At 40.0% G+C, this 15,742-nt stretch overlaps 1 protein-coding gene across 4 annotated transcripts in view; it reads left to right on the top strand.

The window, feature by feature from the left end:
- ZNF608 (zinc finger protein 608) overlaps window positions 1–15,742 on the top strand; it is a 146,354-nt gene that overhangs the window by 3,032 nt on the left and 127,580 nt on the right. For all 4 annotated transcript variants that reach the window (XM_061625100.1, XM_061625089.1, XM_061625081.1 and 1 more), the window contains exon 2: window positions 396–1,413. In XM_061625100.1, the coding sequence (XP_061481084.1) occupies window positions 556–1,413 (858 nt within the window). In that variant the 5' untranslated portion in view covers window positions 396–555. The remainder of the gene's footprint in view (window positions 1–395; window positions 1,414–15,742) is intronic.

The raw sequence follows: 15,742 nt of genomic DNA, 5'->3' as shown, positions 1-15,742 counted from the left end.
CTAGAGAAAAGTCACAAAACTTGAAGGGGTCTGGTTTAAAATTACAAAATCTGTGGAATGCATTTTGGGAGGGAAGCTGTCTCTCTCTTTGTGCCTAAGTGATGCAGAATCACATTCACAGCTTGGTGCTTTTGAGCTGTGTGGATTTAAATCTTTCAACTTAAAAGGTTTTTTTGGTGTTTTTTTTTTGATACATGACATTTTAAAGAGTGATCTTGGATGATGGGATGCAACTCTAGGGAAGATGCTCATTATCAAAGGCTTCAGTTTAACAGACCTCTTAAAAATTAATATATGGAGTGTCCTTTCTCTCTCCTTTGCCTCTATATTTTTAATTTTATTATATTCTGGTAACACCCAGCCAAGAAATATTCGACTTTTCCCCTTCCTCACAGGAAAAGGTGGACCTGGACTTCAGGGTATATACCCAGATATACCTGGGGAAGGAAGGCAAGAAGAGTTACACTTTAAAAAGCCCCACAGAGATAAACGAATGTCCCCTCATCTCCAAAGGAAAGTTCGTCTGATTTTTACTCAAGATTTCTCATCTTCAGGATGTCATTGAACACTTCCACTGCTGGCAAAGGTGTGGATCCAAACACGGTTGATACTTATGACAGTGGTGATGACTGGGAAATTGGGGTTGGGAATTTAATAATCGACTTGGATGCTGATTTGGAGAAGGACAGACAGAAATTTGAGATGAATAATTCCACGAGTTCCAAGGATTGTGGGGGTCTTGCCTCTAGTGGGGTTAATGCTACCTCAGCCTTAGCTGATGGCCTAAAATTTGCTTCTGTTCAGCCCCCTGCTCCTCAGGGGAATTCTTCACATAAAGAAACTAGCAAATCAAAAGTGAAAAGGAGTAAAACTTCGAAGGATGCTAGTAAATCTCTGCCTTCTGCTGCCTTGTATGGAATTCCTGAAATCAGCAGTGCTGGCAAGAGGCAGGAAGTCCAAGGGCGCTCAAGCGAGGCACCTGGCATGAATTCAACACTGGGTCAAAGTGTGAGCAACAGCCCAAATGGCAATAATAACACCACCAGCAACAATAACAACAACACTATTGCCTCTTGTGGGAAAAGTAAAGAGGAAAAACCAGGTAAAACCCAGGGCAGCAGAGGCTCCAAGCGGGATAAGGATGGAGGGAAATCCAGGAAAGAGAAGCAACTTGACCTGCAGCAGGGACACCCCAATAACAGTAGCCAAACTCCTCCTGGGCACTTGTATGGCTTTGGGACCAAGGGAGGTGGTGCTGGGAGCAGCAGCCCTTTCAACTGCACCTCCTCTACAGTGGGGGATGTGGACAAAAGTGCCCCAGATTCAGGGTTAATGGGGAACTCTATTTTGGTAAAGAAAGAAGAGGAAGAGGAGGAGAACCACAGGAGAATAAAGAAACTGAAAACAGAAAAGGTAGGACACTGCGTTTTTCCCTTTCCACCGTTCCTTTGTTATTGTTTGATGAACTTCCAACAACTCTGCTTCTTGTTGTGTTTGCATATTGTTCAATATTTCAAACTCCTTTCTCCTTGCTTAATTTCCTCACCCACCTTCTTGTACCCTGGAGTAAAAATAATCTGTTTGTGGTTTGTTTGTTTTCTGGTGTTTTTATTTTAAGGAAAGGGTACCTCTGTATTGTAGTTTTTATTAATGTTTGCTTCAGCGTGTTTTTCTTGCAAGTTGCAAGCTTGCTGTAATTGTTGCATATGTTTTGTGTGTTCTTTACTATCCTAAAAAAGTGGTGGTGTCCTGTATCTTCAGGGGTCAAAGAAACTCACACTATCCCTACAACAACGAGACACAAAGCAGATGTTTGACTCAAGATCTTAACTCCATGAGTTAGAAGAATAATCCTGAACAGTTCCTGGAGTCTCTTGTATTTTGTGCATGTACGCATGTCTGTGTGAGATGGAGTAAGACAGAGTGACTGCTGCTTGTACCAAAGCCATAAAGCCCTACATAATTCAGACACTGCCATAAGGAGTGCTTTGTCAGCAGGCATGCTGTGTGCTTATAACCTGTTTGGAGCCAGGGCAGTGGGGGAGGGGGGCAACGCTGTACCAAGATCTGTGTGCAAAATATTCCTTTCCAAATATGGGGGAACATTTTGTCCTCTGTCCAGAAGTCTCCATCTCTTATCTGCATTCTCAATGTGTGTTTTTCTTCCTCTCCACTAAAGTCTGAAGGATGTACTCTGTTAAGGATAAATGGCCTTGCATTGTGAAGGGAGGTGGAGAGCGCTGGTTTCTCTTGGCTATTGTTATTGCTCACTGGGGCAGCCTTTGGAGTAAGCAAGGATTGTTCTTAATCCAGAGGACAGAAGGTTTCTTTATCATCCAGGGAGCTATTGTTGTCTTATAATTAAGAATCAAATTAATTCTACAGGTTGTTTAAACAAAGACAACCCCTTCCCACCCCCCACTCCAAAAAGTCCTTCGGGGTAATAGCTTGTGACATGATTTTGTATAATTGTTCAGACATCCTTCCTCTTTAAAGTTTCAGAAGTGGGGGAACTTTCTACCCGGTGTATTTAGTGCACAAAAGTTGTTTACAGGTGTTGAACACTGCAGGTGTTGGGCAAGTCGGTGCTATTTTGTGTGACTCTTCTTGTTTTGTGTGATGGATAATCCTTTAGTGAATCCTGGGTTTGTTACACCACCCCCACTATGATATACTCATAGTTTTCTGTTGCAACAAATAGGGGTTTGATTTTACAAATGCAGTTTGGACAAGATCCCGTTTTAATGTAATCCCATAGCCTTCTGTCTAGTTTAGTGCATAGTGTTTAGTTTTAGTTGTGCACTTATTAATGCTTGCAAACATGGCTTTGAATGGTCTCTGTGTGATTCTTTCTTACATGGGGAGAGGGAAAAAACACTCAGATTGGTTTACTTTCTAGGTCTAAATGTGTCTGTGTTCTGGGTTAGTGAAAAGCTTCAGTTTGCTCTGAAAGTCGTCCTAAAATCTCATGCTCGTTTTTTTATTAACTCAGTACAGTAGGCATTTGCTTTTGTTGCCAATAGTCTTCAAATTGCAGTTCCCTAATCTGCTTTAACTATCTAGATAAATTGCCCTAATCCAGTCTTCACAATGGTTGTGGTTAAAGAGTCAGAGCCATTTGATTGGATTCAGTGGATGCCTGGAATGTGGGAGGTACTGCCCTTTTGTAACCCCCTTAGCCTTTTAATCTTTCAGCCAAATGTTCACATTCAACAATTTTGTTTAGCTGGCAATCTGAACATTTCAGTATCTCAAAGGCTGCTGTCATGGCAACAAGAGATTAGAGAGTGGTGTGGTTTTCTCCAGTTTTTGTGTTCCTTTTCATTCCAGTCACACAGGAAATTATATGAGGAATGAATTCATATACAAGCAAGTACATTTCAGCCAGTGTAATGTAAATGAGGTAATGTGTAAACTAGGAACAAACCTGTCTGGAGTAGCTTTTTGCCAAAGGAACACTTCTCATTTCAGTTCTTTCCTTTATAGAATTGGTGGAGCTTGAATTACCAGTGCTGCTGGCTCGTACTGACTTTAATGGCTTCACTTGTTAGAGCCCTGCAGTGCTACCCATTGTCTGTCACACTGGTGTGTTGGCTTACTGTCTAAAACATCCCTCAGGTTTTTTTTACTTCTGGGAGAAATTCCTTTCAATCAAATCTTATGTGTATGAATGTGAAACCTTGCTGTAAAAGGATGTGGCACTTTCTTTCTTTCTTTCTTCCTTTCTTTCTTCCTTTCTTTCTTCCTTCCTTCCTTTCTTTCTTTCTTTCTTTCTTTCTTTCTTTCTTTTCCTTCTTTTGATAACCAAATGTAGTCGTTGAGAAAAAAGAACCTATATTTGGAAAATTAAAATTGAATCCTTCCAAAGATGTAGGTATGTGACTAGCACACAAATAACATCTCTCTTGGATTTTGCATGGCTTTTCCAGAAGCAGATGGTTGAATTATTTTCCACACATAAATTTGGGTCTCCTTTAGGTAGTTTCTCATTTAAAAGAATTAATAAATGAACATTTAAAACCTTTGTCTTTTCAAGGCCAATTTAAAAAGACACTATGTGGAAAGCTTAGAGCAGATTCCCAAGAGGTGCAGTCACTATTTAATTTTCATATCTAGCTTCAAGAGTGTATTTTGGGTTTGTTTATTCTGTTTCTCCTCTGCAGAAAGTCATGCAAAACATGCTCAATTGAATCTAATAGAGCCCAATGAGTGTGTTCCTGTCTCCTCTAAAAGTTGCCACTCCCCTAATGTGTAGGTAAAGGTAAAGTATGCTGGAATTCTAACATGTCTGAGGTTACATATTTGTTCAGCCCATTTGGTAGTTAACACACCACTGACATGTCAGACTTGGAATGTTAAACCCGCCCCCTTTCATCATTGCCAAATAGCAGCTATAAGAAGTTAAAGAAATTGTTAATCAACATTTGAGTGCCCATTTCTATTCTAATTTTGAATTTCTGCTGCTGTTACCCTGTGAATATTTTAAATGCTGTGCAGGAGTATTTCACACAACTTCATATTTGATTTATATGCAGTATCCATAAGAATTACTCATTGTACCAGTTTTGGTAAATGTGCACATTATGTGTACTGTATAAAAAACCTAGCTGAAATGGGGATTTTATGCATTGGCCTGTTAACATGCAGTTGTCAGTTGTTCTTTGGGATTCAGTTGCTTCTTTAGAATATGTGCATCTTTGTCATGGCTTGTCACTTCTGTGCTCAATGGCTGATTATTGCGCACAGGTGTTCACATTTACCATAATGTCATGGGATTCTCGGCCTACTTTTTTTACAAAATCAAGACTTAAGAACATGTTATGACTTAATGGCCTACTTCATATGTCACATTAGACCACAGTCAATGTTTACTATAGTTTAATGCTAAACAGCAGTGCACTAGTGTGCACTGCTCAGAAACCTCTGGTTTGCTCTACTTCTGGCCTGGGAGCCACAAGCCAAAGCTTTGGGTTCATGATTTGGTTCGCTCCAAACAAACCACAAGCAGTAGCCAAAATTTTCTCTTGCTTACTGTGCGGAAAACAAACCACAAGCCTGGGTTAGGACAATGCGACAAGCCAGGAGTTGTGGTTTGTACCTCCTAATATGGTGTAGCCAGAGTGAAACAGGGTTCAATGTGATGTTCAAACACAGCCTATGAGTTTATGAAGATGTGTGTGTTTTAATATGTCTGCAAATGCTACTATTTAAGGGTCATTTATTCACTGCTGGGAGAATGAAAGGGCAGAAAGGTCACTGGTTGTAATTAAGGAACAAAGTCTATTGTTGTTTGACAGCAAACTGTTTTGAAAGCTCCATAAGGGATTTAGCGGTTGAAAACCTTGATAACTATTGGGTGCTTAACAATCAGCACTGTTCTGAGTTCTTAATGTTCTATAGTGCTGTCTAGTAGTGTGACAGCATTTTTGGATCTAGGTGAAGAGGTGCTGGCCTTTGGCTGATGAAAGCTTTCTTTATGAACCCAGTGACCTTTCAAACCAGATCCATTCTGTACTGAATTCCTCTGCAAGGTTAAAGTAACACTGAAACAATAGAGTATGGCTTGGAACATTTATAGAGTGACGCATCTAAAGGGATTTTGTTGTTGTGAACTAATTAAAAAAAAAAGTAAACTTCACACAGGGCATCAGTTAATTTACTATTTTAAAAACTTCATAAATGCCCTGTAAAAGAAATGAAAGGATTGTCAAGATGTGTTGAGATTAAGCTTGTTCTCAATGATTTCATTAGGAGTGTACACATACTTTTTTTTAAAAAAAAGCATTTTATAGTCCAGTAAATGAAATGTATTTCAACAGTGCTGAGCAAAAATCCTGTGTAACCACAGAGGTGTTCAATAACCAGATTTCAAGTAACATGGAATGTACCATCTGTTCCCAGTTTCCAATATAAAAACATGAGTTGAATAAAGTGACATTTGCTCATATTTTTTCTTTTTATTTAAAATGCTCACCTGTAGCTTTGTAGAAAGGCAGTGAATTGCTAGAATATAAGAAAGCCAGGCACAAGATATGCTCATACATATATTTCAAACCACTATACTTTTAATAAAAGCTTAGTTTGGCACTGAAGAATTGAGAATAGGGGATCGGCTCCAGCAGGCAACCACAATAAGGGCCAGTTTTTCAAATATCTCATTATTTCACAAGTGCTTGAATTATTCTGTCAATTTTTTCCCCAGAGGCAAGAAAGAAAAAGGAAAAAAAAGGGGGGGACATTCCCAAAGGATAATTTTAGTAGGTTATTACCAATTACCTAATGGTACATGAGAAAAGCTGTTCACTAAAATTTCCAGGAAACAGACTCTTTAAAAAGTTAACTGAAATTGTTGGTACATTAGGTGAAGAAAATCATTTTTAAAGATGAAAACTGAATTTCGGAACTGTTAGGCAATAGAAATCTTGGCTGCAGACTGTGCACCTTGGATAAAACATCATCCGGCCTTTGTTTGAGGTCTGTTATTGAAGCTAATGACTGGTCTTGTGCCGCCTTGAGATAAATGGCATTATCTCTGAGTAGGCTGACAGGAAACAGACATGTTAATGGTGAAGCTGCGGGGAGGATCTGCTGTAATTCTGACAAAAGAGTTAAGCATGGACCCCTGGTTGTGATCATTAACACATAATGCATTTCTGCTTTTCATGGCAGGTCTGTCATAATTGGAAAGCTTCTTTTTCAACAATTGCTTAAACCATAAAACTGATTCTCCAATATATCTGCATGCAAAAAACTTGTGGACCTTTTGTTTAAAGAAAGAGGGATAGTATTTAAATAGCAACAATACTATTCTGTGTGCAATTAATACATACAAGAGAATCGATAGCCTTTTTTAAAAAAAGTGAAATGAACACACTTTTAATGGAGATAAAGCAATAAGTTTTTAGCTATTTGAAATGTGGTATTATACTATTGCATTATAAAATGAGATGAGCCAGCTGGCTTGTTATAATTTAGTCTAAAGCATCAGTTTAGGTGTATTCTGAAGGGTTAAGGATTGGTACCTGAATTTCATGAAGATAACTCTAGGAACTTTTTAAGGGCCATGGTGGTGGGACCCAGAAGTCATATAAATAATATATAAGTTCAAACCCTTATAGACAATTTAAATTTAATTTAGAATTATTGCTGCCCTTGATTCTGTGTTTGAAATATTAATACTGCTTAGATTTCCCCATTTAAAACTCCAGATTAAAAACCTACCCTTTTATCATTCTTTAAGCAACTTGAAGACACAGAATATTAATACTTACATATTTATACAGCAGTTTATTAAGTGTTCAAAGCACTTCATTACCAATCTCAATAATCCTTATAACAGTGCAAGATAGGGCAGTGTTATTATATTGAAGGTGATGGACTAGGGCTAAGAAATTGTGACTTGTCTTCAGCCATCCAGCAGCCTTGTTTACATGTAACATTAAAACATGGTTAAGTTGCTCAACGGATTCAGATGATCAAATTAAATAATGGTTTATAAACCATGTTTTAGCATTAAGTGCAAACCAGGCCAGTAAGTTAATGGCTGAGCTGAAACTGGAACATCCAGTCCATAGCTTAACCACTATGCTACAAAGCTCCTCAAAGACCATACCCTTTTAATCATACAGGAAGCTGTGTTATACTGAGTCAGACCATTGGTTGATCAAGGTCAGTATTGTGTACCTACTCAGGGTTTCAGACAGAAGTATTTCCCAGCTCTATCTGGAGATGTCAGGAGTTGAACCTCAGACCTTTTGCATGCAAAGAAAGTGTTCTACAACTGAGCTACCTCCCTTCTTCAGATTAGTCCATTGAATAATTCCCTGCTTCTGTATTCACAGTCATTGTTCAGAATCCTGATTACACGCAAATATGCAGTGAAAGAAAGTGTGGGGAGGGAACACTTTGGCAAATCTTTGGAAAACCCAAGATGAATTATTCTGCCAGCTTCTGTCCACCCTTTGTATCTGCATGTTTTGCTTTCTAATGCACTCCTATTTATACTACACGTGATCAAGCCAACGGATAAAAATTCATTTCCCTTTCAAAACATAAAAAGCAGAGGTTTGATCATATAATAGTGTTGGTAATAGTGATGATAATATTAAGTTGGGGTTTGTAATTTTTTGCTCAGATTGGGCATTTTAGCTTGACTGCGTACAAACAACCTCCCAATTCGTTTGCCTCAAGGTGGGAACAAGTGCTGCTCTGCTGTGAGTTCACTCTGCTACCATCTCTCTCTCTCTCTCTCTCACTCTCTCTCACTCACACTCTCTCTCTCTCTCTCTCTCACACACACACAGAGAGACAGAGACAGAGAGAGATTGTATTGACTAAGCAGCATTTGTGGTATAGTCACAGGTACCCTTTTGATCTCACTATGTGTCAGAGATGCACTTTTGGACCTACTGTTTAATTTACCTGGTAAACTTCTGCTGTGATAAACATGCGGTTGTTCCTTTGTGTCAGTAGTGACTGGGAGCTTTTGAGTAAGGATTGATGGTTAGGGTCTGGAAGGGGTTCTGTCGTGATGGAAGTGTGATAGAAAGTCTGACAAATCTACAGCCTGATAAACAGCGGCGGTAGCAGAGCTTCTGCCCCTTGAAACCTGTGCACTTGGCACTTATGGGTGGAGCTTGCACTAAAAACCAATTTGGTGACAGGCATAAGAAGGTAAACTCAACTCTGCAACCAAATGACCGTGTAATAGATTATTTTGTTTCAATAGCAGCCAAGCAACACCTTGGAGAAACACAGTAGTCCATTTCAGCATTTTAATCTCAAAGAAATATTGGCAGTGTCTGCATGTAACAATTACCCAAGTCTTAATAAATCATACTGTGCACCAGTTTCATGTTAGGGCACACAACCTGATTTCCTCCACCTGAGCACAAGGAGGTAAACAAGCCAGCTTGGTGTGATACCCAAACCCAGGATCATAGTTTGTTTCTTGCTAACAAGCCAGGATTGTTTGCTAGACTTAAACCAAGGTTTGTTGTTGGCTCACAAATCCTGGCAATATCCCCCCCTGTGTTGCTCAGTTGATAGGAGATTACAGCTCAGCAAAGAGAAAACTGTAATCTCTTATCAGCTGGGCAGTGTGATTTACGTCCATGTTACACATGACAAAGGGATTCCCTTTCTCACCCCACAGAACAAAATGTAAGAAGCTTCCTCTGTTCCACACTTTTTCTGCCTGTTGTAGCAATTGTAATGCACTGTGCTAGATGCTATATGATTTTAAACTGTATTTTATTGTTGCTTTTATTTATTATGTTATATTTTATTGCATCATAGTTTGACTACCATAAAGTGCAGCATAAGAAATAAAAATACAATTAAAAATTAATATGAATAATATGATGATGGATCTTCCATCATCAGCCATTGATCCAGAGATATGCTGTGGACCACCTGAATGAAGCTAACAGACCACAGTTTGGGAAGCCCTGCTCTACTCCATTGCTGATCTGTAATCTCCGATCAACTGATCAGTAAACCTCCCCTCCTACCATCTTGCCTCCTCATCTGATTAGAGAATACAATTTAGCAGCAACTGAGCAGTGCAGGGAAAGAAGGCTGGTAGCAGGGGAAAAGGGTTATGGGAAGAGGAGGCATGACCCAAGTAGAGTGCTATAGGCTGGATTGAGATGCCTTGTGGGCTATACTAGGCCTGCAGGCCAGAGGTTTCCCATCCCAGTGTGAATAGAAAATTGGCAGAGCAGGAAAAAGTGCTTTTCCCTTGATGCGTTTGATTTCTTCGCAGAGAAGTTTTTGGTTTTTCATATGAGGAAAAATTCCCAAATTACAAAGTGATACCATCCATGGTGCCACCTCATTCTCACCTCTTTCTGTTGAAAGTGTAGATCCAGCTTGAGTTGATGTCTTCAATGAGCTGTCTACCAGACTCCAACATCTCCTTTCCTTGGTAGTTAAAGCTCAGGCACCTTCAGTGTAAACGTACTTAGGATTTTGTGCCCAATGTGTATCATTTTGTACATATTTACAGTTAATCTCATCTGACATTTTGCTGTCCATTTATTCAGTTTGAAGAGATCATTCACAGTCTGATTCTACCATCTTGACTACTTTGGAGTCAAACACAATTGTGGCTTCACTGCTCATCTTTGTCTCTAAATCATTTAAGAATAAACTATATTGTTTTGCCTTTATTGACTTTATAAATGAATGTTGTCTGTTAATAATGTTTCACATTGAGTCAATTCAGATACAACACCAAACGATTGTTTGGCATTATATGAATGACCTCCCTTCTTACAACTTTCCAATTAGCAACAAATAAGAGGTTAGAATCTGAAAAGAGGAAAAGTCTTCAATTTTTACTTCAAATGTTTCCTAAATGAAAGTGTGTTCTAATTACTTGGTGCAACCATTAAAAGATGTTGACTTGCAAATGGAAAAGTAACTTTATCTCATTGTGTTGAATACATTGACCATAAATTCAGTAATAAGAATATGCAAGTGTGGTCTTTAACACATTTGCTAAATATTATGCCAGGCATAGTGTGTTGGATTTGGAATGGGGAGACTTTCATATAAGTTCACATAGGGTTGAAACAACTATTCATTATCTCTCAGCTTAGTCTGTCTCATGGAATTTTTGTTAGGCTAATATTGTGGCATTCCCAAACTCTGCTGCAACGGCAAAATAACAACATAAGACGAGCCTTGCTGCATCAGATCAAATGTTCACCTACTCTGGTATCCTATTTCCCACAATGGCTAACCAGATTCCTCTGGGACATTTGCAAGCAGGGCATAAAGGCATTGTTGCTCCCCAGTATCTGGTACTCAAAAGACATTTTTTTAAAAAACTTAACTTCAGATAAACTTGCTATATTGTTGTTTTAAATTAACCAGGACTATCACTTGAAGCTAAAATGATGAAACTGAGGTTATCATACTTTGGACAAATAATGAGAAGACATGATTCATTAGAAAAGACAATAATGCTAGGAAAAACAGAAGGGAGTAGAAAAAGAGGAAGGCCAAACAAGAGATGGATTGATTCCATAAAGGAAGCCACAGACCCGAACTTACAAGATCTGAACAGGGTGGTTCACAACAGATGCTCTTGGAGGTCACTGATTCATAGGGTTGCCATAAGTCGTAGTCGACTTGAAGGCACAGAACAACAACAAACTATTGAAACAAACTAAAAAACTTAACCCCATATTTTAATCTGCATTTCCTTGGGCTGTTGTAATGCAGGTAGCTGTTGGTTTGTTGGACACATACCCATCTCATGATGTTGAGTGCTGCTCTGCTTCTCGGGGAGGGAGGGGAACAAAATATTTGACCAGTGTTGAATGCCTATAGGAAGGACCAGAAGGATATTGGAGCACCGTTTTACCCCAGCATTTGATGACTGAAGCAAATAAATGGCCAGTCCTTATGACACTTGTTTGTGGCATAAATCCAGGTGGATACCAGTTGGGGATTAAAAATAAAAAAGGATTTTAAAAATGTAATGACACCGCCTTTCAAAAACAAAGTGGCATAAAATAAAATCTGAATTTAATACAAACATGTTAAGATGTATATTTACAATAGTTTAAATCTGAATCGTTACTATCAAAGAGTAAGAATTAAAGGGTGCTTTTCAGTGTAAAAAATTGGGAAAATAAGACTTTTGAAGTTAAGTGTTATAAAAGAAACAGTAAGCCATGTATTATACTTGTGAAACTCCTACTGGACCTAGGGACTAGGAAGACTTCATAGGTGCTAGGATCATTCATGAACATTACCATTGAATCCACAGAGCTCATATTGGAGATTTTGTATTTCAGACTATAGTTCTGTTTGTATGAGTGGCTTGTGTGTAAACCATACATGTGAGCAGAGTAAGGGGGATGAGTATGCTAACTTCACCCTCTGTATCACCATCCCTCCAACTTGTGGATGGTGACTGTGTGAAGTGGGGAGCCTCCTCTACCCGTGGAGGTTCCTCACACAATTTAGAATTATTATTATTATTATTATATTTATTAGTCGCCCATCTGGCTGGTTGACCAGCCACTCTGGGCGACGTACAAGATAAAATACGTTGAACATTAAAAATTAAAATTTAAGAACCCAACAGTAAAACTTAACCCATTCCAAAGGTCTGCCGGAAAAGCCAAGTCTTCAAAGTCCGGCGGAAGCTCATCATAGAAGGGGCATGGCGGAGATCATTTGGGAGAGAATTCCATAGGGTGGGGGCCACTATTGAAAAGGTCCTCCCTCTGGTCCTCACCAGCCTAGCTGTTTTAACCGGTGGGATCGAGAGAAGGTCTTCTGAGGCTGATCTTGTTGAGCGGCATCCCTGCCGATGCTGGAGGCGCTCCTTCAGATAGACTGGTCCAAAACCGTATAGGGATTTAAAGGTTAAAACCAACACCTTGAATTGGGCTTGGTAAGCAACCGGTATCCTGTGCAACTCCAGTAACACTGAAGTGATATGGTCCTGCCGGCAGCTGCCTTTGATCAGATGAGCCGCTGCATTCTGTACCAGTTGCAACTTCCGGACTGTTTTCAAGGGTAACCCCACGTAGAGCGCATTACAGTAGTCTAGGCGAGAGGTGACCAGGGCATGTACTACTGGTGGGAGCAGATGGTTGGGAAGGTAGGGGCGCAGCCTCCATATCAGATGGAGTTGATACAGCGCCGCCCGGCTCACAGCCGAAACCTGAGCCTCCATGGACAGCTGGGAATCAAGGATGACCCCCAGGCTGCGGACCTGGTCTTTTAGGGGCAAACAAACCCCATTAAGCATCAGGTCTATATCCCCCAACCTTCCCTTGTCTCCCACAAACAGTACCTCGGTTTTGTCTGGATTCAGTTTCAGCTTATTCCTCCCCATCCAGCCACTCACCGACTCCAGGCACTTGGACAGGGTTTCTACAGCCAACCTCGGTGAAGATTTAAATGAGAGATAGAGCTGCGTGTCATCCGCATACTGATGACACTGCAGCCCAAATCTCCTGATGATCGCCCCCAGCGGCTTAATATAGATGTTAAACAACATCGGAGAGAGGATGGAACCCTGTGGCAGAGTTCTAAATTGCATAGGGAGCTTTCACAAATAGAGAATGCTTTTGGCATCACTGTCCCTCTCCATGAGTTGGATGGCAACATGGAGGGGAGTTTAGCTCACTCTGCTCTACTTATTCTACTTGCATATAGGGTTTACACACCAGCTGTGTGCCTGAATAGGGCTTATTTTGCTCAGAAATTACCAGCTCTAGCTTTTGGAAAGTTTTTGAATTTTGTCTTCAGATATGTAATATTGCTCAGGATATCTTTTCTGTAAGCAATTATGCACTTCCCCATATAGTACATCTACCTGAAAAGACTAAGTGCCTACTGCCGCCCTGGGCTCCTGTTGGGGGGAAGGGTTGGATATAAAATAAATAAATAAATAAGTGGAGTGATTTAGGGATTTGGGATGTGGTGTCACCAGTGTACTGATGACACCCAACTTTACATGTAAGAACATAAGAACATAAGAAGAGCCTGCTGGATCAGGCCAGTGGCCCATCTAGTCCAGCATCCTGTTCTCACAGTGGCCAACCAGGTGCCTGGGGGAAGCCTGCAAGCAGGACCCGAGTGCAAGAACACTCTCCCCTCCTGAGGCTTCCGGCAACTGGTTTTCAGAAGCATGCTGCCTCTGACTAGGGTGGCACAGCACAGCCATCACGGCTAGTAGCCATTGATAGCCCTGTCCTCCATGAATTTGTCTAATCTTCTTTTAAAGCCATCCAAGCTGGTGGCCATTACTGCATCTTGTGGGAGCAAATTCCATAGTTTAACTATGCGCTGAGTAAAGAAGTACTTCCTTTTGTCTGTCCTGAATCTTCCAACATTCAGCTTCTTTGAATGTCCACGAGTTCTAGTATTATGAGAGAGGGAGAAGAACTTTTCTCTATCCACTTTCTCAATGCCATGCATAATTTTATACGCTTCTATCATGTCTCCTCTGACCCGCCTTTTCTCTAAACTAAAAAGCCCCAAATGCTGCAACCTTTCCTCGTAAGGGAGTCGCTCCATCCCCTTGATCATTCTGGTTGCCCTCTTCTGAACCTTTTCCAACTCTAGAATATCCTTTTTGAGATGAGGCGACCAGAACTGTACACAGAATTCCAAATGCGGCCGCACCATAGATTTATACAACGGCATTATGATATCGGCTGTTTTATTTTCAATACCTTTCCTAATTATCGCTAGCATGGAATTTGCCTTTTTCACAGCTGCCGCACACTGGGTCGACATTTTCATTGTGCTGTCCACTACAACCCCGAGGTCTCTCTCCTGGTGATTAGTAATGGACTGAATGAAGGCCAATACATTTAAACTCAATCTCTGTAAGACTGAGATGTTGATGATAGGTGGTTTGTCTGATTTAGGAGATGATGTGCACTGTGTTCTGCTTGGGGTTGTGTTCTCCCCTTAAGAATCACTCTTACATCTTAATGACAACATTAGATCTAGCCCTACCTACGGAGGTCTTGGTGACATGAAGCACCTTCTGCTGGTTTACGTTGATGTGCCAGCTACAGCCTGTCCTAGTCAGAGAGGTAATCTACCTATGGTTATTTATGCTCTAGTAACACCCTGTTTGGAATTTTGCAGTGTACTGCATCTGGGGCTATTCTTGAAGACAGTCTGGAAACAGCAGCTAGGTTACTAACTAGGACTGGAAGCATGGGACACACATCTTGCCAGTCTGGAATCTTTGCACTGCCCATTTCCATGCCCATTTCAAGGTTCTGCTTTTAGCTTTCAAAGCCCTAAAAGGCTTATTAACATCCAGGACTGTCTCGTTTCATACAGATCTGCCTGGCTAGTAAGATTCTCATCAGAAGCAATTTTGTGGGTCCCTGCATTGTCTTGTGGTGAGGTGGAATAGGGTCTTTCCTAGGTACCCATTTTTGGAATTCACTCCCTGAGAAGGCTTGTCAGGGATCATTGCTGCTATCTTATTGGCACCAGTTAAAGATTACTTATTCAGCCAGGGTTTTAAATATAAATACTTTGGCTGCATGAGCAAATTTTCAGAGTATTCTCCTTGGCTGTATAAAAACTCTGGTTATTTGCAATCTCATACATAGTAATAGTATGCATAATGGGTCATTTGTGAGATTCAAAATGGGAAGCTTGATTTTAAATCAGTGATTTAAACCAGTCTTTTTTCCTTGGTGATATAAAGTGATTGCCTTGATTTAAATAAATCCACACCACACACCCCTATAAATGTTTAATTTATTTATGTTTGTGCTTATGTTCATTATTTTTCAAAATGTTAGTATAAAACAAATGTAAATCATGAACTGTTATTATTTTGAATTGCATGTATCCTTTAATGTAGCTCATGGAAAACTAATAGTTTTTTAAAGTGATGAATTGTTACTTAGACATACAGTAAAACGGGTTTAGGTCAGCTCCCTTTTATTTTGCTGTCTTGTGTTTAGTAATTGCTGAGCTTGGAAGAAAACCCTTTAAATTTGAATGTAGGGTTTCATATTTATTCCGTATGACTTGGAATTGGTTTGTAATTTTGAGTTGAAAGAGTATTCAAGAGGTGGGGATTGGAACTTTCCCCTTGCATCCAAACCTATATTGAGTTTTACTCAAAATAGACTTTTCAATGGAGCAGTGAAATTGTGAATGAGGATAAGCGTGTTGCAGTGAAATTTAAAAGCTGACGTAGGTACAAAGGGTATTTATAGCATACCCATAATTC

The sequence above is a fragment of the Rhineura floridana genome, chromosome 1, assembly GCF_030035675.1.
Source record: "Rhineura floridana isolate rRhiFlo1 chromosome 1, rRhiFlo1.hap2, whole genome shotgun sequence".
Taxonomy (NCBI): Eukaryota; Metazoa; Chordata; class Lepidosauria; order Squamata; family Rhineuridae; genus Rhineura; species Rhineura floridana.
Note: the sequence above shows the minus strand (reverse complement) of the source record. Positions and strands in the feature narration are given on the sequence as shown.